The following is a 25,866-nucleotide window of genomic DNA, read 5'->3' as shown; positions in this document are numbered from 1 at the left end:
TTATTGGCTGAGCCTCTCTATGGTTTCTCAGCAGTAGCTGGTTGTGGTTAGACCAAGCAAGGCCCGGTTTCTGTAAATCCATGCAGCCTTATTGCCTGAGAGGAATCCCAGAATTTCCTGCGCTCTAAAATACACTTGTGTAAACATTCCAAAATATCAAATGATAGGGATTTCACTGTGTGCTGCGCGAATGGATAATCCCATGCAAAGACTGTGGTTATAATACACTGTCCCTCTGTCTCTTGTCTGGTTTCCTTTCTCTCCCAACCCATCCTTTCTCTCTCTTTCTTTGTCTATCTTGGGCTTTCTGCCTCCGTTCTCAACTTCTGCCTCCCTTCATCTTTCCTTTCATCTCTTCCTCCCTCCCTCCCTCCCCCCATCTTGTTGCCATCTCTCTCTTCACAGTTGACGATGACTTCATCGGTCTTGGTGATCTGCCGGAAACCTTCCCTTCAGATCCCCCTGAGCCTCTGCCTGTGTTTTTGATGGAACCAGAGGAGGCATATATAGTCAAGAACAAGCCGGTGAACCTGTACTGCAAGGCCACTCCGGCCACCCAGATATACTTCAAGTGCAACAGCGAGTGGGTTCACCAGAAGGAGCACACTGTGGAGGAGCGGGTTGATGAGAACTCAGGTCAGTAAACAGATCTTGAAAAGATTATCCACCACTGAACCACTGTTTTTAAAAAATAAAAAATAAAAATAACAGGGAAGGATACATCTTGAACATAACTGGTAACTAGGGATGACCAAGAACATCAATGGTTCCTTACAATATCTGGCAACTAAAACATAATAAAAGTTTTTATTGTTATATTTTTGTATTAGTTAAAAATTGAAAAGCTCAATGTTAACTTGAAGCCTCACATCTGATGCATCCACTTTTTTATATTTAACCAAAACCAAGATCATGCCTTAGTACCATTACCTAAAAAGACTGCTAACATTCACGCCGACTTCCATGTTATGTCTTTTGTAATAACATTTTCCTAGCCATCACAATTCAGGTGTATTCATCTATTCTAGGAGGTAAGGTTGATCAAAACATACATACATATACAGTGGCATCATCTGCGTAAAGGTTTGTGTCTCAAGAGGCCGTCCTTCCTTTCTTTTTGCTTAGTAGCACCACCACTTACTTCTGTAGTGTGTGTATTTGTGTACATGTTTGTAAGCATCTAGAGGAAGTAAAGGTAGTGAAGCTCCAGCAGGGTTGTTTTCAACAGAATTCAGCCCCCAAAGGCACCAGAGCCATTACACACAACAGCTCAGCACTGATTGGCTGCATTCAGCTGCTGTATTGGAAATTGAGTTCTTTCTGTCGCCCACAGGTACCAATCACATCGCATTTACCCTTTTCATCCTGCTGTTTCGCCACACACACACACACACACACACGCGCCTGCATGCTTGCACACAAACACACTGACAGCTGCTGCTCCTTCACATAAATGTGAATGTTTAGGCATACATATTATCTTGCATTTTCCATCTTGGGTTTTTAATAAAAAAACGTCTCTCGAATTCTCTTTCACTGAACTATGTGGAAGAAAACAGCATTGTTGCAGCACAAGTACAAGATACAGAAGCAGATAAGAGTTACAGAGTTGCAGCCAGCGCAAATATAAAAGGAGTACTGAAAAAACAACCTGAATTCCAACCTGAAGTCCTTTCATTTTGACCTAGTGTACTTTAGGAAGAATACACAGATTTGAGGATGCGTTTCATGGTTATGATTATGACAAAGAAAAGGTTGAAGGTAGCAGTGTGTCTTAGCCTTTATGTCAGAAGGTTTTGTGCTAAAAGCATCAACATGGAAAACAACCCACACATCATTCACGCACCCACTCTCCACAGCCATATCCACGGGCTATTTACTGCACAGATACTCATTCATTTATGCTCTTGCACCCCACACATGCACAACACCACAGAGCCCAGTGGATGTGAGTATCCTCTCTCAACCCACTCCATTGCTCTCTGATTTCCCCAGATTGACAGAAAAGGAGCACCGATAGAAACTGGCCAGTCTGGTCAATACCACTGATAGTGTAGCCTAAAGAAATTGGATCTCTCCCTCCTTACCCTCATATCCCCCTCTCCCTATGTTTCCCCTTTTCTCTCTCATCCTGTCTCTATGTCTCACTTTCATGTTGGAGAGAACTTATGATCTTATGAAAATAAGATGAAATGAGAGATAATGAGATTAAGAGAGTGCAAGAGACTGAGAGAGAGAGAGAGAGAGAGAGAGAGAGAGAGAGAGAGCACGGGCCAAAACTGCAAAACCTTTGTGTTTATTTGGGCTACATGCCAACTAAGGTACCATCCACTACATACAGTACATTCGCAGGAACATTGTAGAGGTGTTGCTGGTATTATGTGTGGAGTAGTAGTCTTAAAGGCTTGACAACAGTAGTGATTTTTCCATTTTTGTCAAGTTTAAATCACAAAAATAAGAGCCTTTACACTGTATTTTCATCCTGCCAAGAGTGAAACACAGTGGCAATAAAAAGTGTTCATCCCCCCTGGATGTTATTGTGTTTTATTGTCTTACAACACTGAATCAAAGTAGATTTAATGTGGCTTTTCCAACTAAAAAAAAGACTCTTTAATGTCAAAGTGAAACCAGATCTTCTTAAATTGAGATGCTTGAACTCTGGAAGTTTCAACATTTTGTGAGTCAGTATTTGTGGGTATACGCAGATGTGCAAAGAACCTCCTTAATACTGTCTACACTTTGTCGAGGTATGGTTTCACTTTAAATGGACTTTCTGTTGATTAGTGTCAGAAAAGCCACATTTAAACTACTTGGATTCTGTGCTGTGACACAGATTGCTTTTGATATATGACGCAAACAACTGTCATTTTTAAGATGTGTATAAAAATAACCTGACAAAAGCACAATTTGTTGTCGCCGGGTAATCAGCACACTGGGCTTTGTTCACTTTCCTTTACCTGCACAATGTTCTGCATGACAAAGGACTCACCTGCAGCTCTTGCAGGATCTCACACTGGTATATGTTCTGTCCAGGGGCATTTTAATTCAATGGATGTGACACGCAGTGGGCCATGTGGAGACCAGAAACCCCACAGAAGTACAATATATACAGTACATAAAACTGATTACCATCTGAAGTGGTGTAATTGGACATTATTGTTTTCTAAGGCAGGTAGAAAATAATAGACCATTTGATTGCATGTGATTATCCTAAGAGCTGCAGCCAGTTAACACAATAAAACAGCAGAGAAATATGTTCTTGTCCAAGAGGAAACAAAAAAAAAGAAAAAACAAATTATATTTACACAGTTGGCAGAACAGATTGCCGTTGCACCTGTGTAAAAGAGTGGCCCAGCTGGGAATCAGTAGGGAAGCTGAGTATTATATGTCTAAACATGTGACCATGAACCACTCTGATGTGGACTAAGACCCATTTTGCCTTTTGATATTATGGGGACAGACATGAAAGAAGCCATAGATCAGGAACACATGCTCGTAATGTTACTTAGCAGGAGGCGAGAATGAAAAAGTGGTGTGAAGGAGCAAAGTGTGATGATTTTTTACAAATGATCCTCTCCGCAGTGATGATTTAGCTTTAGATAGTCAACCTGCTGTCACCTACGTTTACCTCCCAGTGTTGATAGCAGGTTATAGTCGGCTGTGAGCAAAAGGAGCATTGATCTGAGCAAATGAGCAGCAAATTAATTATAAGTGTACAAAGCTAACGTAATATACGCTGGAGACAGCTTGTCACTCTCTCTGAGATATGAGTTAGAAGATCAAACAGGAGTGCTCTTCATCTGACCAGGTATTCAGAGCACTTACTCCCTCCTTCCTCCTTCAGTTCTCCCTCAATGACCAATGCCTCCCCTTATGCCTGACTGGTCTGATCAATAATGTTAGCCAGGGCTAATATTAAAGAGCTAGGCTAGCTCACTTTAATGACCACATTAATAATGAATCATCTCCAATGAGGCGCCCTACTTCAGACGGCTATAAATGGGACCTATTGCAGAATCATTTCTAATGCTAATGGGAACATTGACGGGTGTGAAGTAGGCCCTCATTGCTGGTCCTCATGTGGGCCACATGTGCTTTGTCCCGTTTGATTGCAAATTAAGTGAAAGCCTGTGTCTGTTTTTGTTTTATTGTTATCACTGTAATGCTATACAGTGTGCTAAGAGCTGCTCGCTGAGCAAACATATGAAGTCACTGGATGAGGTCAGCAGAGCTCAGTTCAGAACCCCGCTCTTCCGCTAGAGTGATCCTTCTGATGTGTTTCAAGTGCAACACGTCAGGAAGAGTTTAATCCTGCTTCAGTAATCGCCATGAAGTCATGAATGACTCTTAGAGTAGACTTACTGCTAGTCGTCATCATCACTTTAGGCTATCTCACAGTGCAGAGGGCTCATTCTAACAACGTCAGACAGTTAATTCATCAGGTAACTTTATTCAGAAACAGTCTGAGTGCAGACAGAAAAAAAATAACAGATACTGGGAATTCATAACTATTTATTGTTTCCACTATTGATTTTGCCTCTGCTACTCATTGTCTCACATCCATTACATCCATCCTTGACATCCTCAATCTTAACACAATCCACCTCCTCTCAAACCAACACAATGACACACACAGTACAGACAACCGTAGACACCCCTGTACTCATACCTGCACACACACATAACATGCAGAGGCATAATGCCCACACAACAGAAGTGTGTGTTCGTCTGCATGTCGGCACACTGTGTAAATTTTACATGAGAGCTAAGCTGATGTGTGGGATGTCACTGTGCATGGTGTGTGTGTGCCAGAACAAGGAGGCTGTGTGAATGCACTGAACCTGAAGTAAAATGGCATGTTCATTTTTTAACCATCCAGGCATCCTTTGCATTTTTTATTTAGCCAGATATTCAGACACCTACTGTATTAACCTAGTCAAACGGCAGATCCTGAACCTTTGTGCAATACAAAGCAGGATGAAGGTTATATAAAGGTTAGACAGTTATTTATCAAATATATTATTGTTTAAGTTATAATTGTTACATCTATTATTATCCATTAAGATTTTGTGACGTTAAGTCTTTGCATGCTTTATGATATGGACTCTTCCCTGTCATAATGTCTAGTAACAATAAAGACTGGATTCTTAAAAGATACATTGAATGAAATGTTTTCAAAATTAAAGGAATATAGCAGTGGTCCTTCCACAAATTCAGGGGTACTGCCCAACAGATTTTAGCCAGAATTTTATTGATAAATTGATTTCAGTATAAATGAGCTAAGGCAATTCAAATGGAACAGTTTTTTAGATTACTGGCAAAGCTTCACAGTGTGTTTCAAATTAGCCCATTTTATCTCTACTTCAGTAGGTAGTGAATCACTATGTAATGAATTAGATTTGAGGCAAAGATTAGGTTACTGATTGAACGAACTTTGGGGCACGGATGAGTCAATGATCCATGACACATTCCATGATGAATGATGTCACGTCAACAACACATTGTATCTCTTAGGTAAGAAATAGATAACATGAATGGTAAATATACAGTATGTATGCTGTAGCTCGAGCAAATGTTTAATTTACTTGTCAAGGGGCCATTTCTACAGAACCACAGTTTATATAATCAGCATAGAAACACAGCTGCAGCTACTAAAAACAATAATCAGTAAGTTTGATCAAGGTACAATAGTATTACTGTAGCTGTGTTGTTCTTACTATGGCGGAGCCAAAGAGCACACACACTGAAGAGACTATGTTTCCTATTATTATCAGTAGAAAATTTACGATGTTATGAGAAGTATGACTTTTACCATGTCAAGTTTTGACAACATGTTAGCTGGCTACCAATTAGTCCTATGAATTTCTAACATCAAAAACTGGAGACACCATAAAGGTAAGTTGAATAGTTGGTTGGCTAATAATACCTAAGAGTAGTTAAAGTTCACTCCAGTTTGGTGCTAGTAGTAAGTACTTTTGGCCTTTTGACAACATGGCCACATCATTAATTCTACAAATGTCCCCCGTTTGAGTTGGCATGCACTCTGTGCAGCCCTTTTAATTTAAGTCTAGTCAAGAGACACTAGTCCCACCATTCTTCTTGAATTAACAGGCAGTGATGTGTAGTGTTGGGAATAGTGTACGGGTTGTTGGAGAAACACATTTTTTAAGTTTAACTATCTGCAAAGAAACATGGCCACATGGCAATGACTCAAAGCTTTTTGACAGTCTTGTGGAAAGAGGTGAATATTGTAATTAGGCTGTATAGCTATGCACATAACTGCTCAATACAAGAATAGCGCACACAACTCATTAAACTTTGAATTAGATGTCTTACAATGGCAACAGAAGACACCAATTTTCTGTCATTCTGTCAGCCAACAATGGAAAAGAGCTAAAAAAAAGCAAGTCACCACTAAAACTGGGTAACTGGAGGAAGTGGGAGAAAAAACAGCCAGGTCTAACAAATACTGGTTTGTAATGTTGATGACAGGGTCTGAATTTGGTAAACAAACAACATACAATGCATCCTTCCTGGTGTTAAAGGTACAGGCTGGTGTAATGGCATAGGGTGCGCTTCCTAGGCACACAAAAGGCACATTAGTAGCAACTGGGCATAATTTGAATGTCACAGTCCACTTTCACATTATTGCTGACCAGGTGCATGAGCATGACAGTTCCAGGAAAATAACTGTGGACTGCACAGCCCCCATATTTAAGCCTAATAGAGCAGAACTAGGGGAATGAGGTGACACGGGATATCCACAGCATAAATGTTCTTCAGATCTGCAGAACTGTTGAGTGTAAAGTGTTTCTGACATCCAAATTCAAGTTGTTCTGGAGGGCAGAGTAATTATCTTATTGTAGTAGCTCATGTTGGGTTTAGATGATCAAGAGATAAAATAAAATGTCTTAATTATCTTCTTTTATATCAACCCTGCTCATGTTGCGTGCAGATATGGAATCTGTCTTAATGTAGGACTTCATGATACTATCATTCTCCTCACAAAGATCCCATTCAATCAAAAGAGAATGATGGATTAAGCTTGGAAGCATCTTTAGCTTCAATGAATGCTCTCACAGCACATAATCCACACATATATATACATGCACTGAATTCATATGCTCTCACGCATGCACATATACAGATGTATATGTGTACACACATTGCAGGAGTGGACTAATCTGCTCTAGAGGGGCAGCTGTGGGTAGAGGCATTTGTTTTGGGGATGATTTGTTTGTTTGGGCCCTGGCACCCAGATGAGCAGTAATCAGAGGAGTTAGCAAACAGGATTGTGTTAACCATGACGCCGAGAATCCTCCCCCACAGGGCCCAGACCCAAACAGCTCAACGATTTGGCTGTAGAATCAGTGCCAGGCTGACACATACACACACAATCACATACCCAGTGTCAAAGCATGTGATGTGACTGGTCTAAATTGTACTGGTTTGTTTGATGGGATCGTGAATAGTACCAATCTCTCCCAGGTGAGAGAATACAACATTTTGATGTGTGGATGGTGTGAAGGTTATTCTTCTTGCTTTGTTTTAGTTCCTCATTTTCATGCTCTCTGTTGATGTGTACTAATACTTGCTTCCCCCATTTTCCCCATCTTTTTTTTCCTCTTTTCAACATCTCTTATTCCCATCCTTGTCCTCTCTGCTTCCACGTCTCTCTCCTGAACAGGCCTGGTAGTGAGAGAGGCCAGCATAGAGATCACTCGGCAGCAGGTGGAGGAGCTGTTTGGCCCGGAGGACTTCTGGTGTCAGTGTGTGGCCTGGAGCTCCGCGGGGACCACCAAGAGCCGCAAAGCCCATGTCCGCATCGCTTGTGAGTATTCTCATCCTACTCTCCCATGCCATTACTCAGTCTTTATCTTCCCTCTCATCTCTGTATTCCTCTCCAAACAAAATCTCTCAGCTGCCAAGAAAATGCGTCTCACAGACTGCCTTGTATATCACGACAGATTTATAGATTTTGGAGATAGAGGAAGTAAGAAAAAAAAAGGTTTTTACTAACATGAGACTCAAGTGTCCCTTTGAACTTGAGTTGGTAAAGAGGCTGCAGAATCAAAATCAGTCTCCTGATTCTGAGAAGCTGCGTAGAGGAAGGGAGAGAGCTGCAGCAGCATATACACAGCAGAGAGGCTTCGGCACATGTTTATTGCCAGTGTTCCCTCTTTTTCCTGTAGGTGGTCCTCATTTGTTCTCTGCCTGTGTGTTTGTCCTCCTACTGAAAAGCAGAACACAAGTAATGTTTCCAAGTAATGAGAAACAATCTGTTGCCTCTAAAGTTTGGGCTCATTTTTTAACCATTCCCCAACAGATCTGCCAATCAAAATCTGAAAAAATAATGAAACCCCAGAGGACGTGATGAGGAAAACACATTTGTAAGACTATGGCTGTGACATCAAGGGAGCCCGTTTGCAACATAACACATATTACATAACACAACTGCTTACACATTGTTGCCAAAAATCCACCTGAAGGGGCTTCTTTTATCGTAAGAGATAGATCATTGCACTTTCAACTCTTCTTTTCATCATTTCAAGACACTTTGACTGACATGTCCCGCCCAGCTCTGTTTTGACTTGTGGCAAAGAGGCACTAAAAAAAAAAAGATGCAACACTCACTTGCAGTGTGTATTGTAGTTTACATCAAATATATTGCTATCACTGCTGAACAGGGCTGAATAAGGATATCATTTGAGCATAATGTTTGGCTGACAACTCAGTGCCACTGTCAGAATGATTTCATCTTCACTCATTTCAACAGAGTAGCGCAGTGTGGAGTCAATATCCATGTTTTTCACCTGATCTACTCCATTTAGAAGCACTTAGCAATCATATACCTGTCCCTCTCAATTTTTATCGCAGCGAATTCTCATTTCTGTCTCTGCATCTTTATACCGCTGTCTCTCTAACTCTCTTTCTCACTATTTCCCCCTGTTTTCTGTACAGTTTCTCTTTGAATTCAGTGTATGTCCTCTTTTTCAAACAGCATTAGCTCTTCTCATTACTGCCTCTGTTATACTAGCCTGGTGAATCAGAATCCTTTCCTCTCAGTCTCCCACCGAGCCCACTCCCGCTGCTCCACCTCCTATAATCACCCATGATGAGCAGCCTTCCAGCACTAACCCATCCCTCAAATCACAATGGACCCCTCTTCCCCTCCCATTAGCTTCTGCTGAATGGATTAGCTCCACTGCTGGGCTCTCTCTCCAGGCAGGCGTCTTGTCAGAGCCAGACTCTATCCCGTTAGGCTAATGGAAACTGGGCTTGTTTTCCTCTCCTCTCCCATCATCTAAACATATACAGTTTAATCAGATGGTGACTCAGAGCCAGCGCTGGCGAGTTAAGAGGTTGCTGTGTTGAAGGACTGGCTTTCAGACTTGCAAAAAGGATGGTCAGCCTAATAGTATTGTCAAAATGTCTGTGTGCGTAAATTCCTTGTGACTGGCTTTTCTTCATGTGACTCAAGGAAAAAAAAAAACATTTTGATTGGACTTCATATTTGGGGAGAAGCGAGGCTTGCCAGAGAGAGGCAATAAAAGTATGCACACAGAAGCAAATTAAATAAATGAATCAAATCAACTAAAATGCCTTTGAGAAGATTGTTGGAGGCTAGTGCTTAGTGAGAAAGCTGGAAATTGATTTTCTTGTTTGTTTGTGGCCTTGTAATTTTTATGACTACAACATAATAAGTAAAACCTCGACTTTACTACTAGTGACTTTTATTAATGATTAAAACTCAAACTAGGAAAGTCATTCCTAATCTAGATTTGCACCAATACGTAATGATTTATTACGTGAGGATTTAACTGTTTCTGAGGTGTAGAGCTGGTGTAATTTAGCATGACAAGTAGCCAAACATATCCACTTTAGGTAATGGTTGTCATATGTGTGTCTTTCTGAGGGCGAGCGAGGCTGGAAGTGTTTGTCTGCCGAGGAGGGAATGGTGTGACTCCCACAGGAATGTCGACTCAGCTGGTCCCACACCCTTGTGTCCCACAGTACCGTTCAGGGTTACAAGAAGTGAGGAAAGGAGAGACTCCAGAGGGGAAACATAATTCAAACCCACATCCAATAAAATATACAGTGCAAAATAATGGCTTGCATTCTGCTTGCTGTGTCTCATCAAGACTGATGCCAAAAGTTTGCAAATCACGATGAAAAATACAATACAAGCAATGGGTGTTTAATTTTAGTTTAACAAGCTGCTGTTGATCTACTACACAAAGTATACTTAATAGTGTCATGAATATTTCAGATGAACTCACAAACACCGGGCTATTCCATTAATACTAATCATGTAGTTCAGCCTATTCTGTGATTTTTATGCTCTGAACTATGCAGCAATGGCATTGGCAGCAGTGTGGTAAATGTGTTAGTAACAGGCTCTGGTTTGGCACCAGAAGAATCTGAAAAAAGCCAGTGTGGGTTTCAGAAGTAGCTGTCTAAACCCTCTGCGTGTACATTTTTTGTTCTTATTGCATGGGTGTAAGGAGGTTAAGAGGCTCTAAAATCAGAGGTTTTTCTTCTCATGATCACTATCATCCATTGTAAAACACGCTTGGGCCAAACCAGACCCTGCTATGGACCTTAACATGGACACTACCACAAGTAAGTGGCTGCTAGGCATTATGGTCCATTCCAAACCACCAAATGGCAGACTGAAATACTGCACACTGAGCAGCCAGGCCAGTACCCACTGAAGAATTGCATATTATTCTCCAATAGCTTTATACAGAGAAATCAAATTTAACTTATTGGATCTGCCTCTAATGCATATATAGTACACTTTATGATATAGTACTGTATATCATTGAGTATGTCACAGTATGGGAGAAGGTGTGCCTCACTCCCTCCTCACCTGACATAATGTGACTACATTTTCCTTTATCTTTTATCTTTTTGAACTAAGAACTATCTCTTCATTGTAGTTGTGACATCAGAGCAATGGTAGAACGGTTGTCATAACTTCAAATGACAGTACCCTTTTGAGACATAGTCCCCGTTCCTTTCCTTTCCTTTCCTTTCCTTTCCTTTCCTTTCCTTTCCTTTCCTTTCCTTTCCTTTCCTTTCCTTCTTAAGAATAACCTTGGATCAAGTTCCACAAAGCTTTGTCCCAGAATATGCCCCTCTAGTCATTCACTCTTTTAATTTCATACCATACTTTTACGGAAATTGCTTTCAATTCAACACTCACCCTTTCAGCCTTTAAAATACATAGACATTTGTGGAGTTATGGCATATTCCCCTGAAGACATGCATACTCTCAGGTTGAATTGGGACAAGGGCTCTCAATGAATTTGTTATTTTAAGGTTCATTTCATATTTGAAAAAAAAAACGACCCTTAAAATGACTATAGGTACTCTTCAGGCCTTGCGGGTGTAGCCTGATCATGTATTCTGTAATAAGAACATGATCTAGTTTCTCCTGGAGGGGATGAGGAACTGCTAGCTGAACACCGAAATGTAGACTGTCTGCTCATGTAATAGCTATTGAACAAAAAGAAAGTCATGAAATGGGTAAACTGAACCTCTGTCTTGATCAGATTTTAAGGATGTCTCCTTTTATTGTAGGGGATAATGGTTACGTGAAACTATAGTGAGAATGCTCTGTACTTATATATCCAGACATACACATGCTTAAATCTCTCCAGACATTGTACCCAAGAGCAATAATTTATTATGTGCAGTGTGCTTCAAATTCTGAAGTATGAATTCAGCAGTATACTCGAATTCGAAGCCAATGCAGGATTGTATAACTATCAAATAAAAGGCATTTCCTTTTATTAATGTTAGCACACAATGTCAACAGCAGCCTATACCTTAACGGCATTCTCTGAAAGAGAATTGCCATATCCTTTCCACAGATTGAATTGCTCAACTGGGCTCATTTCTGGGTTTGTTTCCATGGACACAATTAGTTACAGGAGGAAAAAAGAAACTGGTATCTGAAAAGTGCTGTAGAGATTAGAAGTTAAGCATACACAAACAGAAAGACACAGAACCTGTTTTATTGTTAATTGTAAATATATTTAATTGATTAGGTTTCCTTTAGTTTTTTTCTTACTTAGTTTGAGCTCGATTTTTAAGGTTCACTGACCTCTCAGTTTGTAAAACTGAGCAATTTCAACTTGGTTTGTCTCCCTCTTCAGTCATTCTTGCCATTGTAAGCTGGCCTGCTTAGTTTAATGTTGACATAGTTGCTGCATTCGTATTGCAGTTCATGTCAGACTCCTTTTCTCTTTTTGTAGATTACAGCCTGTGGAAAAGAGGTTGTGTTTGTACACGTGTCCCTTGAAAATACATTCAAACGTATGTTGAATTGTTGTGTAGGAAAAACATGTTATTTTAGAGCACGCTGTGGTGGATGTGGTTACTGCTTTTGATTAAAAGTGTCAGTAAAAAGGCTAAAGAGTATGTTTGCCAGGAATATTGCAAAGGCTGTGGAAATGGTATCGGTGGGGTTTGGGGGTTTTATTGTAGATTTGATGCTTCAGTAACTCTAAAGTTCCCAAGAAGTACTGTAACTCCCCATTAAGTCTTCTCCTCCACTCTCGTCTGTTGTTGTGTATGATGCCCACTCCTCCTGTCTCAGCCCGTGCAGCAGGTGATGATATATGTCTAATGGGCTTCGGCTTCCAGTGTAGCATGACACCTTCAGTAATCCTGCCCTGTCAGCTCCACTATCCCTGCCCTGCACTACTCTATCAGAGCTCTCACGCCACAAAAATATTGGTTTTTCATTGGAGGGAAAGTGATGCCTCTCTCTCCATCTTCCTTCCATCAACTTCAGGCGAGTTTATCTGTGTGCCGAAGGTGAGAGGGAAATAAAAAGAAACATAAATTTCACTTTCTGACACTTAAATGCACTGTTACACATACACAGGCAATTAATATTGATTAGTTACTCTGCTCTGTTTTTTTGATGAGTCACTGTTGACGTACCAGTTCTGCAGCTGTATTTTTGGTTATTTACATTATCGATTGAGTCAGCATTTAACAATAAACATAGCTCTCAAAACAGTGCTCACATCTACCGGTCAATGAGATAAATATTGGTACATAAAGTTCTTCTGTCTGTTCATTGTAGACTTGAGGAAGACGTTTGACCAAGAACCTCTTGGGAAGGAAGTGTCACTCGAACAGGAAGTGTTGCTCCAATGTCGCCCACCTGAAGGCATCCCAGCTGCTGAGGTAAGGTTCAAAATGACATAACTTGATTATTTGTTTTTTAAAAAAAGCTCTAATATGTCCTCATACATCTTTCTCATAGAAATGCAAGTTGCAATTATCCCTAGTGAGCCCAGCCAGAAGTCCTTTCCTCAAATCCAATAAATTGACTGCTCTGAAAAGAGGTTTATGTGAAGAGCTTCACCGACTTTTTAGGGTCGGTTTCTGCAGTAATGTTGCCATGATTTTTACTATATAATAGGAAGTAGAAATGTCCAACTCCTACATAACTATAATATGTATTTATTAGCATATATTACATTTGTCAGTAATGCCAATCATTTGTTCTGTTCTCTTATGCCACTTAAAAAGGTGAAAACTGTGCTGATTGCAGAATTCGCTTCAGTTTTCAACCCAGCTCATTTTAGAACTTGCGATGAAGGAACACTGAATAAATCTGACACAGTCCAGCGCACAGATAAGGACGTTTTTCCACCACTGCCTGGGCTATTTAAGCTGTTTGGGTGTTTCCTGAACATCGGCCAGTCTCTGCAATTTGGTCAGAGGAGAGAAAATTGTAATTATCTGCTCAGGGGGAAAAAGAATAAAACCAGTTGTGTCCCTGTGTTACCCTAGCTCAGCCAATATCTCCTCCCTGCTCTACTTCCTCCCTGCCCTACAGAAGAACACTGTTATAGCTGCATTTGAAAAGGCTCAGTTGAGATTGCAGGAACATAAATAGAGGATGAAAGAGTGGTTTGATAGGTTGGGGTTGGGGGGGGGGTTTGGTGTTTTTTTTTTTTTTTTTTTTTTGGGGGTGCAGGGACTGAACTCTGTAAAGGCTTGTGATTGACCTGGAAAAGCTGAGTTAAGTGAGTGGAACTGCACAGCATTTATCCCCGCTGAAAGTGCTGACAGGCTAAATGGACTAAAGTTTGGGAATGGCACTCCGCAGACTGTCTTTATACAATCCGGACTTCAGTCTGACAGTGTTGCTGTAATAGCTGTCTAGCATTGGTGATTCTTCTCGCCTGTCTGAGGTCTCTGTCAATCCTGTATTGGCTTAGTGCAATGATTAGAGACTCAATCATGACACATCTATACTTTGTGATATATTTAGTTGCTGTGGCAACCCAGATAAAGTGAAAGGTAAATAAGGCACTTGTCAACATTAATAGAGTTTTCAGTCTGGGGGTTTGCATTTGTGTGTGTGATCAAGTAGAATCAGTGCTGTTTTAGTGTAGTTGGCAATCACAGTGAGCAACAAATAAAAGTAAAGAAATAGTGTTAAATTCTCCAAAGAGAAATTAAGTTAGGATGTGATGTGTGGCTAGAGCAATTCACTTCTTTTAAAAGAAAAAGCATGAACAGATTGCTTACAACTCTCCCTGCCTGCGTCATTTTCTGACTAAGAGCAATGATTGTTTTCTGTTTATTTTTCCTTCCATGATCAAGCTGAATTTTGTGTGTACAGAAGCACTTTTTTCAGCTTCTTTAATTACTCACACTTACCTCATGGCTACAAAAAAAAAGACAGTTCCATTCCACAAGTTTTTTTTTTTTCTAAACTCGAACACAGCTGCCTCAGTGGGAAAAGGGACAAAACTGAATGCTGCTTTTTCATCTGTGTTTGTCAGACCTTTTTCTCACACAGGCACGCCAGAGAGAGAGAGAAAAAAAAAACCTTGGAAAAAGCAGATGGGCTAAGTCTGTGGTTACATATGAATCCGCAGAAATATGTGGCAGCCGTTGTCAAGGAAAGATCTGTCATATTTCACCCAATCTAAGAGAGAAAATACGTAGAGAGGCTGAAGACAGAGGGAGAAGAGCTGTTGAGGTTTGTCAGGGGTAGGATCCAGTGGGTTGTTGTCAGGCCTCCAGTGGGCTGTCAGTTCGCTCTGCGGTTCCTTTACAGGCCTTTGCCTAGCGAGGGAGAGGCTGGCAGGATGGCAGGCTGTGGCTGAGCCATAAAACCCATGCTCTTACAGCACTTTTGTTAAATCATGTGGACTGTATGTGATGGATATTTTGCTGTGTCTCAGGGTTCCCAAGCTATTCTTTCATGTAAAAGACATAGCAGGACAGACATACTGCACTGACTGATTGATGGATGTCACAATGTGACAAATCAGCAAGGACATTAACTCGTCTGCATGATAACACGCTGCCAACAGCTCAACTGAGCACAGAAGGTTTATTCATCTATAGCGTGAACAGTGTGAGTGTGGCTGGAAGAAAAGGATGCACCACTGATGATCTGGAAGAAGGACTTTCTGTCACTTAGGTTCCTCACAGCTGTCACCGTCTTCTAGTTGTTGATAGTACTGAAACGTCGTCTTACTGTTAAAATAGCTTCACAGCAGGTAAATGGTTGCATCTACTGACACTTTTTCATGTTCTTTATACTTTTAGTTTTCAGGAAGTTATTTTATTGCAACCAGCTACACTTCAGCAATTTTTCTTGCGGCTGTTTTAACCAATGAGTTACCAAAGTAGCTCACCCACACACGCATACATTCTCAGAGCTACGGAGCCCACGTTCTGGAGAATCAAAGTACGTCAATCACAATTAGTTTTGATCTCACATTACAAAGTGGAACTGTGCTATTTGATGTTATCCAGTGCGAGTCTTGTGTTCCCTCTTTGTCTTCCCAGTTTTCAGATGATTTACATTATAAGTTTTCACTATGGTTTACCACAGTAATGACATTCAGTGATTCTATTTAAGTGGTTTTCAGTCTTTGCTGGCTTTCTGCGGGGGCCGTTGCCCTGAAAAACAAAAACATTCTGCTGAATAATCAGGATTGTTCCTGTGATGATGCAGCAACTTTGCATAACAGAACATATGAAACAGTTCCCTTCAGACATTTTAGAGGTTTTCATGTTGGAGTTGAGTCAGAGGTGTCTAAGTCAAAAATTAAGAAATTTTTGACAGGTTATTCACACATCATTTCTGGTGTACGGATAGACTGTGCTGTGGAAAACACACACACATACACATACGCACACACACACACACACAGGCACGCAAAGAAAACAAGCAGAAGGCATTTATTTTGGCTCGGCTTGGCGACCATTACCAATGGAACTTTAGACTTGGAGGGCTGAAATACTGCGAGTGAGGTTTCTGAAATAGCACAAGGATTCAGTCATCTGAGCGTCTTGTATGAATACATTAGACAGACTCGCCAGACTCCCTAAAAGTCATTGTTACACGTTTCCATAGCCATGAATATTTGATATATACTTAATCAAGAGCAGAAGGAAAATGTAACTGTTGAGACTATTCTAGGAAGGACGGGGGAGACGGAGTGATTTGGGAGGAAAGGCTTGGTTTCTCTGTTACGTGGGCTTATTGCTGAGTGCATATATGAAGTAATAAAGGTAAAGATGGAGATGGAGGACTTTCCATCAGCTCAGTGCAGATCCTTTTCTTTGAGTACCTCCATGAAGCGCTTTCATCAGCATCTAAAGGCCTCTACAGACATAACAGTGGCCTCTTTTCACACCGATGAATATGTGGCAGGCTCATAAAATGGACTTAAATCTCCTTTGTGAAAGAATGCAGCTTTATTGTTCGTTCCTCCTTTCTTCTGCGATGCCCTCCATCTCCATCTCCACTTCAGAGCACTTGTCACAGCCCTGAGAGAAAGACAAGAGTTCAGAGGTGATGCAGCACCCTGAGCAGCGGAGCCTGTTTCCATGGAAGCAGGATTTTAATTCAGGCATCTCCTCAGTCAGCCGGGGTCCTGCCGTGTTATCATGGGTAACGAGTCATTGATGCTCTGCAGGGAAGAGGCCCTGCTGCCATGATTAAGTCCATTGGCTTTACTGAGAAGAATGCCAGGAAGCACAAAGATCTTTACTTCACACTCCCTCATCCAGAGAAGTGAGGAAAACTAAATCAGATGAATTTAGACAGCTGGGACAGCAGCCAGAGCCAAATCCAAGGGTTTCTCATGTAGTTGTGAATCCACAGTGACACAAGATTTTATTAAGCTCAAATTATGTTTCCTCATTTTTGGTTATTAACTAAATGTAATGCAATGATGACTGTCAGCATTGAGTGTTATGTTATAAAATCTAATCTAGCTCGAGTATCTTTGCTGTGGCTTTTTATAGAGATCAAGTGTCTGCCTTTACCACACATCAAACCATGTAAATGTCAGTGATTACTGTTGATTTTAGGCACAGTTCCAGTTAATAGGCGAAGTAAAGGCATAGCGCAAAACGGCAGCTCGTCAGGTCACCTTGTCAAGAAATAGCTGAGTGCTTCCTCAGAGTCAAAATGGTGTGTGGTGCAGCCATGAGGTAGTGGGGCAGGAATGTCAAGAGTAACAACACTTCAGTGCCCAATGAAACAGGAAGTGCATTTATATTAAGGTTACCCATGGGAGTGAAGGTGTTAGGAGGCCAGACCAAATCCCTATGGCAAGCAACCAAAGATTGCCCCTCAGGCACTCACCTGTCAATCACTGCAGTTTTCTTGTACGAAGGCTGTGATTTACTCTAATGGCCCAACATTTGTGAGCTCTGCTGTCCTCTGTAAGTCATTGCCCTTTCTAGTGTTACCACCAATGGGTCAGGCCTCAACAAACATTTACATGTAAAATCTTAGACCAGCAGGGTTTTTCTTTGCATATATACATCAGACCACCTCTGAGAAAAGAAAAACATCATCCATTATAGGACAGAGACGAAAAAGTGCTGCACGAAACTACTGTGTGTGCTCCATGGGCTACGAGACCAGCTTTGAAGACCCCTTTGGCATAAAATGATGAAAATCACATTTCTCAGTGCAACCTGGAATTGTAGGAACAGTGAATTGTTGGTTGCTTGTGATATTTTCATTTAACATGGCAATGAGACATAAATGAGAGTTCTCAGTTTGCGTTAAACAGTTTCTTTATCACTTTAACACGATTTTTCGAGCTGTTTGCACTGAAATTGTGAATCGGTTCCAGCATTTTTATCCTTGCTCCTGAAGGTTGCATTGTACACGGATAGAGGTCTGACCTCTATCAGTGCACAAAAATACTCTCCTATGGTGAAGTTATCAACTAAGCTTTTCTAAAAGGCCAGAGGAGACTCGGGGAGCCCAAGGACTGCATGCACAGAGTAGTGTATCACATAGTTCTCTAGCTTGGTTCTGCAGTTCTGCAGCCTTAGTAATTGTTTATACTGGTTTATTATTTAATATTTCACATAAAATAGCTGTATGTCTCTCCACAGCCAATTTGTACTTGTCCTCCCACACTTGAATGTATCAAAAAATGTTGGCTTGAAAACAGTATATAGTGTATAATGGCAGAAATCCCAAACTAACATCACCAACATCCAAATATGATCAACAAACTTTTTTGGATACCTCCCGAAGGAACAGACAAAAAGAGAGTGGTGAAAACCTAAACTGCCCCCAACTTTCAGTCAGTTCTACTGTAGGTGGTGAGTCATATTTTAACAGGCACATGAACTGTGCAAGAGAAAACAGAGAGGGTTGTGTTGCAGCAATGAAGTCTCTGGATGTCCTTGGAGCTAGTTTAAGAAATGGCTATTCCCTTTCAAAACACTGTGGAGAGCTTTAGGCGGGGCTGAGCTCGAGGAGGTCATTACTCCCGCCTCAAGTCTCAGTGATCCGTCTTCTGTATGGACACATGCAGTAGTAACGACTCCACCTCTGTTACCTAACCTCACCCTCCCTTCTCCACCCAACCCCATCCCGTTCCAGTTGTCCACATACACTCTCACAAACGCACATACCAGATATACAAGCAAGTAATACAGACATACACACACACACATTTTTCTTAAGACATTACACCTTAGTGCATTTCAGCTTCTTAATATTTATACAGCTCCCATCTCCATGCTTGTCAAACAGGCAGATGCAGAGCATATGGCTTGTTGTCTCGTAGTGAATGATTGAATAATCAGTTTGTAACCTTTTGTGGCTCATTTTCCAGGTGTGTCATTCAAGCCTGGAGCGGATATGTGCTGTGGAAAAAAAGGGAAATAAATAAATTACTTTGGATAGATAGTTAGACTTCACGTGGAGATGCAGGAGAGCTCATAATGACTTCTCTGTAGAGTAGACTCGCGCATTTCTGTGGAACATTTTTTTTTCTCCCCGTTTTTTCCTTTTCACACCCCTCTCCACCCCCACACTCTGCTGCATGTTCTATTTCTGACACAACAGCAACGAGTAATGAATGGTTTTGCCTTGCACTGGTTCTTAACAAGTAAGTGTATTGTATACAGTGTGTTCTGTATATTGGGCTAATTAGTGTTGTGCTGGCACACCCTGACAGAGCATAGAAACATCCTACTCAGTGGTTACTCCTACACTGATACTGCAGCCAGGTCTGCAGCCAGTATATTATCACTGTGATCCGAATTAGGACCTGGATAAGGACGTAGACCACCATGGAGGGTCCCCCAAAGGACCTTAAGGCTAAATCTGTGCCTAAATTTTACCGGTTAGTTACAGGTTACCTGTTTAGAGCTAAAGGTGCAATTTGGTGCAAAAGCAGATCATTCTGATTATCTAATGCGCTGCTCCAGCATCCAGTTTCAACATGAATTACATAACATTAAATAATTATATAAATGAATAAATTCAAATAAATGACCAGTGCATATTGCGCTATTGAGTTTTAAAAGATGGGCAATGATGAGCTGCGTTTCTTGGAATGGAAAAAAAACAAAAACACACATTGTCAAACAGTTTCATATCTGGTCAAGAAATGTAAACTTCAGAGTTTTCAGTCAGTAAAATGGGACCTAGCTTCAGTCTGTGCAGAAGGCAGTGTCATCTACTGTAGTCACTGCCTTGACAGGCTACTTCTGATCTGTCTGCTTGACCACTTGAATGAATCCGGGCACCTGTGCACATGGTCTGTATGCCTGGATACACAAACACAAACACATACACATATACTATATGTCACAGATCACTTTGAACACCATTGATTTTCCTCTTCCATACTGTACAGCACCACCTTTGACATCTCCCTTTTTCTAACCTGTCTATTATTTCTCTCAGTACCATCCTATATGTCCTGCTCTGTGAATTTTTTCCAGAGCTCAAGAGATGAAAAAGCTGCCTCAGTCAGATCTATCTCTTCTCTGTTTACCTCCTACTTTAGTCTTTCCCTTCTCGCTCATTCTTCAGTCTTCACCACTTTAGGACAAAGTCACCTCTTTGCAACTTTTTCCCTCTATTGCTCCATGTCTTGTCCGTCCTTGCCTTTCACTGATGATGCATCATATATATTTTGGCACACTAGGGACTGCTCTCCTCCACGTGCACCTGCTCTCCTTCTCACTCTTGCACCTACCTGTCTTTTTGTTTTTTTTGTGTCCTCATCTTCCTCTCTAGGTTTAGGTTTCATCTCTCTCTCACTCTTTCTCTCTCCCTCTCTCTCTCTTTCTCTCTCTCTCTCTCTCTCTCTCTCTCTCTCTATCAATCTTTCTCTGTCACTTGGCTGCTTCAGACCATACAGGAAGTCTCCTCTTTTTATGACAGCTGACATGTGGCAATTTCCCTTTCGTTAATGACAAGAAATGTGCGAATTACCTCTCCGGATGTTTCACTGCCAATCAGACACTAACGAGCAGTGACTGTGTGCATCTAGGTGTGTATGTGTGTGTGTGTGTGTGTGTGTGTGTGTTTGTGTATCACTGTGTGCATGTTTGAGTCTGTTGGCATGAGAGAAAGTTGGACAAGTGCTCTATGAGATGTAGTCTTCAGCTGAATTTTAATCATTTGAAATATTTTCACAAGTGCGGCGTAGCGATTGGCTTATCTTTTCATCTCTGGTTTTATTAATGAGTCCCAATTATAGTCCGTACAGAATAAATGATGGGTGAACTGTTGCTCACTTTTGCTCTTTCACACAGCCGTTTCCACTTCTGACATGAGTTTCAACTGCTTTCTATCCCTCGTCACTCCGTCTCCCTCCCACCTCTCCATCTGCACTGAAAAGCTCTTTTGTTCAATTTTTAATTACCTTCTCATATAAAAGTGCTCTTGACATCTGAATGCAGCACGTTCGGAAAGGCTGTCTCTGTGATTGGTTCAAAATTGGATAACCACCTCTTTGTATGTCAGTGTCAATCTCCATTCAAAGAACAGACCTTTTACTTCGTAATGTCATGTGCTCTGCAGTGAGCAGTGAGACAAAATATTTATCATGTCAACAAAAACCAGCGTTTCTCTCGTTTGCATCATCTATATTTGTTTTATTGGACTTTTCATCATGACACAGGGAACAAAGGGCACACAAAATGGCAATCAGATCACTGTCAAATCTTTGTTCCCTCTGCTTATGCTTGTCATTTTTATTAGTTTCCAACTCTTATTCAATAGATACGTTGATGCATTCACTATAATCGCTGTAGCTTCTTTGTAATCTATAATGATGTAGTGGTAATAGAACTTCATGCATAATGCACAGGAGTTCTCTTCTTCATTTGTGTGTTTATATAATCAGAGAAACTTTTTTTTTTTAAATGTTGAGAAATGTCAGGGAGAGAAAATGTAATCACCAGAAGCTACAGTTTAGTGAGTTATTATTGAATTCTTCTGGTGCACCAGCTCTGAAAGTCGAGGCAGATGCCTAACTGCCACCTCAGCAGATGTCACAACAGATTAGCTGCAATAAAATTAAAACAGAAGCCAGTTCAGTAGCACAATACAGAAATGTCTAATTGTATACAGCTATCATGTATGCACATGCTTTGTTATCAATTCCTGGGGTGGAATCGTGCTCTTAAACTGACATTGAAGCATAATTTGCACCATCATTCTTACTGATGTGACTGTGTATTTGCCTATGCAGGTTTAAGTTTACAGAAATAGGACACCTAAGAATTGCCATTGTCAGCTCAATATCAACGACTTCATTCACTGCCTAAATGGTGTTAAGGCAGTAACTCTAATATTCACTATCAACACAGATGAGATATTTTGTTTCTTGTCTCCACGCTACAGTTCTCATTGACTTGTCTAATAAGAAAGCTGCATGATTAAGCGTCTGGTTATAAATGACATTAAATCATCAACGGCTAATAGGAAAACATGATTCTCTTTTTGTGTGGCAAGAGTTACCCGTAATGCTGTAGCATCATGCTGACAAATGAAGATCAACAGTCTCTGAGTGAATGACTTTGCAACCTACGTCACACAGACGTTTATTACATTATGCTCATGTGAAAGCGAGGTTTAATTTCAGCCAGTAGACGCCTTGTGGGGGGAATCCTATCCTTCATGGCTCCATGAGATTGATTTGGCCGACACATGTTTATGAAGAAAAACACTCATAAGCACCAAATCAGCAGAGAATATACATCATGCTTACGGAGGTGTGCTATAAAGCTCTGCTGATATTAAGTTTGCATCCAGTGTTTGTTCATGTGTACATTTGTCACAGGGATAAGTGTTTTATGAACTACGCGTTGCAAGTGGTGTATGCATTGATTTGAAGGATGGCAAGGTTGGAAGAGGTTAAGTGTGAAATAATTGTGAAGTGAAGTATTTCTTCTTAGCCTTTCCAGTGTGTTCCCACAGGATGAGAGAACTGGCAGCCTTGCTGAGGTGTGACACAAATGGCGTCTTTGATATCCGTCATCTCAAACCAAACACAGACACTAGCTTCAGGTCGCAATCAGACCATCTTCTGTTTTGAGAAAGTTCTGACAATGCTGGTCTTCCAACAATGACCGATGTGTTGTGCACGACCACACCACTACATGCCATTTCTGTGTTGTTCCTTGAAAAATTCGACAACAACAGTGAGCCCACACAGTGTTTTGTCTTGGCAGGCTTTACATCAGGTTATTGCCCCACTTTTTTGAGATACTTTATCTCTCATGAGAAAGGCTCTTTATAAACATCCTGCTTATCTTTGCCTGTACTACTCCTTAGTGTCTTATCTCTTATCAGGTATTGCTCCTTGTGGGATGTCACAATACACAGGAAGTTAGTTATTTTCCAGTTCTCTTCATCACTGGACAGCTTCTTTGAAGAAAACCAGCAAATACTTTGAATCAAAGTGGCTGCAGAGTGAGAGGTGGCATGTGTGATTCTTTTTCAAACCTTTACACCCCTTGAAGAGCAAAAGGATCCTGGTGATTTACAGCCAAATAAAGGCTTTAAATGGTCCCCTGTTCTGTGATTGTACCAGGAGTTCAATATCAGTATTATTTGGAGAAATGAAACTCATAAGAAAAGGTCAGAGAACCTCTCAGCTGCAGGAATTGTGGAGAGTTTTCTTTTCTCTGCTGTCTGGCGATGCCGCAGTAACTGTAGTACTTTGTTCTAGGGGGAGAATAAAAAGAGCATGATAGATATTGACTTTTTGTAGCAGGACCTCAGAGACGTAAACAATTGCGCCTCTAATCCTGGCACTGACTACTATCTGAGAGGTTAGACGGAGACAAGAAAAATTATAGATGTTTAAACACTTTCCTCCTACAGTTTAATGAGGTCAACCTGTCTTATATCTTCTCTCACAGCTTCTGTTTGAAATATGTTTCTGTTTCCTCTGAGCTGTCTGTCTTTTCTCTTCATCTTGTGCTCCCTTCTTCTCAGGTCGAGTGGTTAAAGAACGAGGAGGTTATTGATCCCGCAGATGACAGAAACTTCTACATCACCATCGACCACAACTTGATCATTAAACAGGCCCGCCTCTCTGATACAGCCAACTACACCTGTGTGGCAAAAAACATCGTGGCCAAGAGACGCAGCACCACCGCCACAGTTATCGTCTATGGTAAACTACTGAACACGCGCAGTCAATCCTACATTTGTCTCACATCTAGTAAGCAAGCAGTCATCCTCCATACAGGCCACATGAGACATCACTTAAGCCAGACACAAGCATCGAGGAAAAGTGTTGAATTCATGTAAGAAGTCAGCTTAACTCCAAATAAAACAAATTTCAGTCACTCTGGATAAAGGAAATCGCTGTCTTTCTCATGGTGTGTAACATTCACTCATTTTGTTCCTGCCGGAAGGTGTGCAAAGACTGGAAGATTTGTGATTTTCTGAACTGTGAGCAAGGTGCTGATGTGGCTGAGCTACACTTAAAGAGGCTCCTGCTGTGGTTTCACACAGACTCACCCGCCGTCTCCCTAACATCAACTAACATGACTGTTATTGCACAGCATGGCTGCAAAGTTGAACTTCAACGCCTGCTGGAGGCGATACATATTCAGACTGAATAAAGAGATATTGGATGTGGATGGATACACACACGAGACAAAAGGTGAACTTATACTTTCACCAGGGTTAAGTTTCAAACCTAGTGGAGGTGTGGTATTGTTAGCATCCTTCTTGTTTTGTTTATCTACTTCAGTTACAGTCAAGTGAACACTGAGGATAATGTGGCTAGCGGCGATCAATGTAAGGGTGATGTAGTAACACAAATTGTAAATCCAAGAGACCAGATTTCAGGGACAAGGGTCGTTGTCTCTGCAAGGCTTTCCCGTCACTAACAAAGTCGATTAGTTTCGGAAAACTGCTTTGGTATCAGCTCACCCTTGAGAAAAAGAACAACGAGCATCAGTTTGCACTGTCTGTGCTTCTTCACATTAATGCCTGTGGTGTTGTATGCAATAGAAACCTAAAGGATAAAGGAGAGTTACCAGTAATACTAATGAAGTGTGTTTTTTAGCCCAGTGGTTTCCAGCCCAACCCACTACAAGGACACTGGAAACAGGAGCACAAGCTGGCAACAAAAGAGACAAAAAAGGAGAAGAGACAGAGAGAAAGAGTGTGAGAGAGAGGGAAGATCCATAATCCATGGAGGACAGAAAGCAGACAGTAAAGAAATGTGGGGCTTTGGCAGTCCTCCCCCCCAGAGTCCAATATTTTGGGCTTCACTCATAAGCACGTCACATTTGAAATTCGGAGGCTCCAAGGGGCCCAGTTTCACCATCTCAAATGCCACAGACTTGTTCTCAGCCACAAGCCGTGGTGTCACTCTGCACTGGATTTAGTCGCTGACAGAGATGGATGAGAGAGGGAAGAGAGGCATTAGGAGGAATCAGTGAATGGAAAATGCAGCAATCTGACCAGAATTTACTGTCTGGCTGCAAGGCAAAGTAACGACCCGAGATTTCAGGGTCAAAACACAAAAAACTCTATATACACGTTTTACAGTGGGGGATACATGACAATGGTCATGTATCAAGATGTCCGAGGGTGAAGGGATGCCCGTTAATGTACTTAGAAGTCATACTGAAGAGCAAGAACATTTTTTTATTTGTTAAATTTCTTCTATTGAGTCTTTAGTTATATTTTAACATGTTGTATTGCTCCGTGTTCCAGTGAATGGTGGATGGTCAACATGGACAGAGTGGTCAGTGTGCAACAGCCGTTGCGGCCGTGGTTACCAGAAACGCACACGCAGCTGCACCAACCCCGCCCCACTCAACGGTGGCGCCATCTGTGAAGGGCAAGGCATCCAGAAGCTGGCGTGTAATCCTCTCTGCCCAGGTATGGCATAAAATTACAATACACCCACTTACAGGTGGGTGGAAACGGTATTGGTGCACAAAAAACGGAATACATAATATGATACATGTTTGCATATTTCGCTCTGTTTGTGCCTCCACCCTTACGTGTGTGTGTCTCTCTCCCACATATCTCTCAAATCACATATCCACTCACCCACTCATGCA

The 25,866-nt window shown here is 41.2% G+C and overlaps 1 protein-coding gene across 3 annotated transcripts in view; it reads left to right on the top strand.

Annotated features, from left to right (window-relative positions):
- The window catches only part of unc5cb (unc-5 netrin receptor Cb), a 107,067-nt gene that overhangs the window by 61,039 nt on the left and 20,162 nt on the right, over window positions 1-25,866 (top strand). For all 3 annotated transcript variants that reach the window (XM_010738164.3, XM_019278327.2, XM_019278328.2), the window contains exons 2-6: window positions 406-636; window positions 7,688-7,831; window positions 13,103-13,206; window positions 23,774-23,954; window positions 25,514-25,681. In XM_010738164.3, coding sequence (XP_010736466.1) covers window positions 406-636; window positions 7,688-7,831; window positions 13,103-13,206; window positions 23,774-23,954; window positions 25,514-25,681 — 828 coding nt within the window. The remainder of the gene's footprint in view (window positions 1-405; window positions 637-7,687; window positions 7,832-13,102; window positions 13,207-23,773; window positions 23,955-25,513; window positions 25,682-25,866) is intronic.

Source organism: Larimichthys crocea, chromosome IX (genome assembly GCF_000972845.2).
Source record: "Larimichthys crocea isolate SSNF chromosome IX, L_crocea_2.0, whole genome shotgun sequence".
Taxonomy (NCBI): domain Eukaryota; kingdom Metazoa; phylum Chordata; class Actinopteri; family Sciaenidae; genus Larimichthys; species Larimichthys crocea.
The sequence above is the reverse complement of the archived record's forward strand: the minus strand, read 5'-3'. Positions and strand labels throughout refer to the sequence as shown.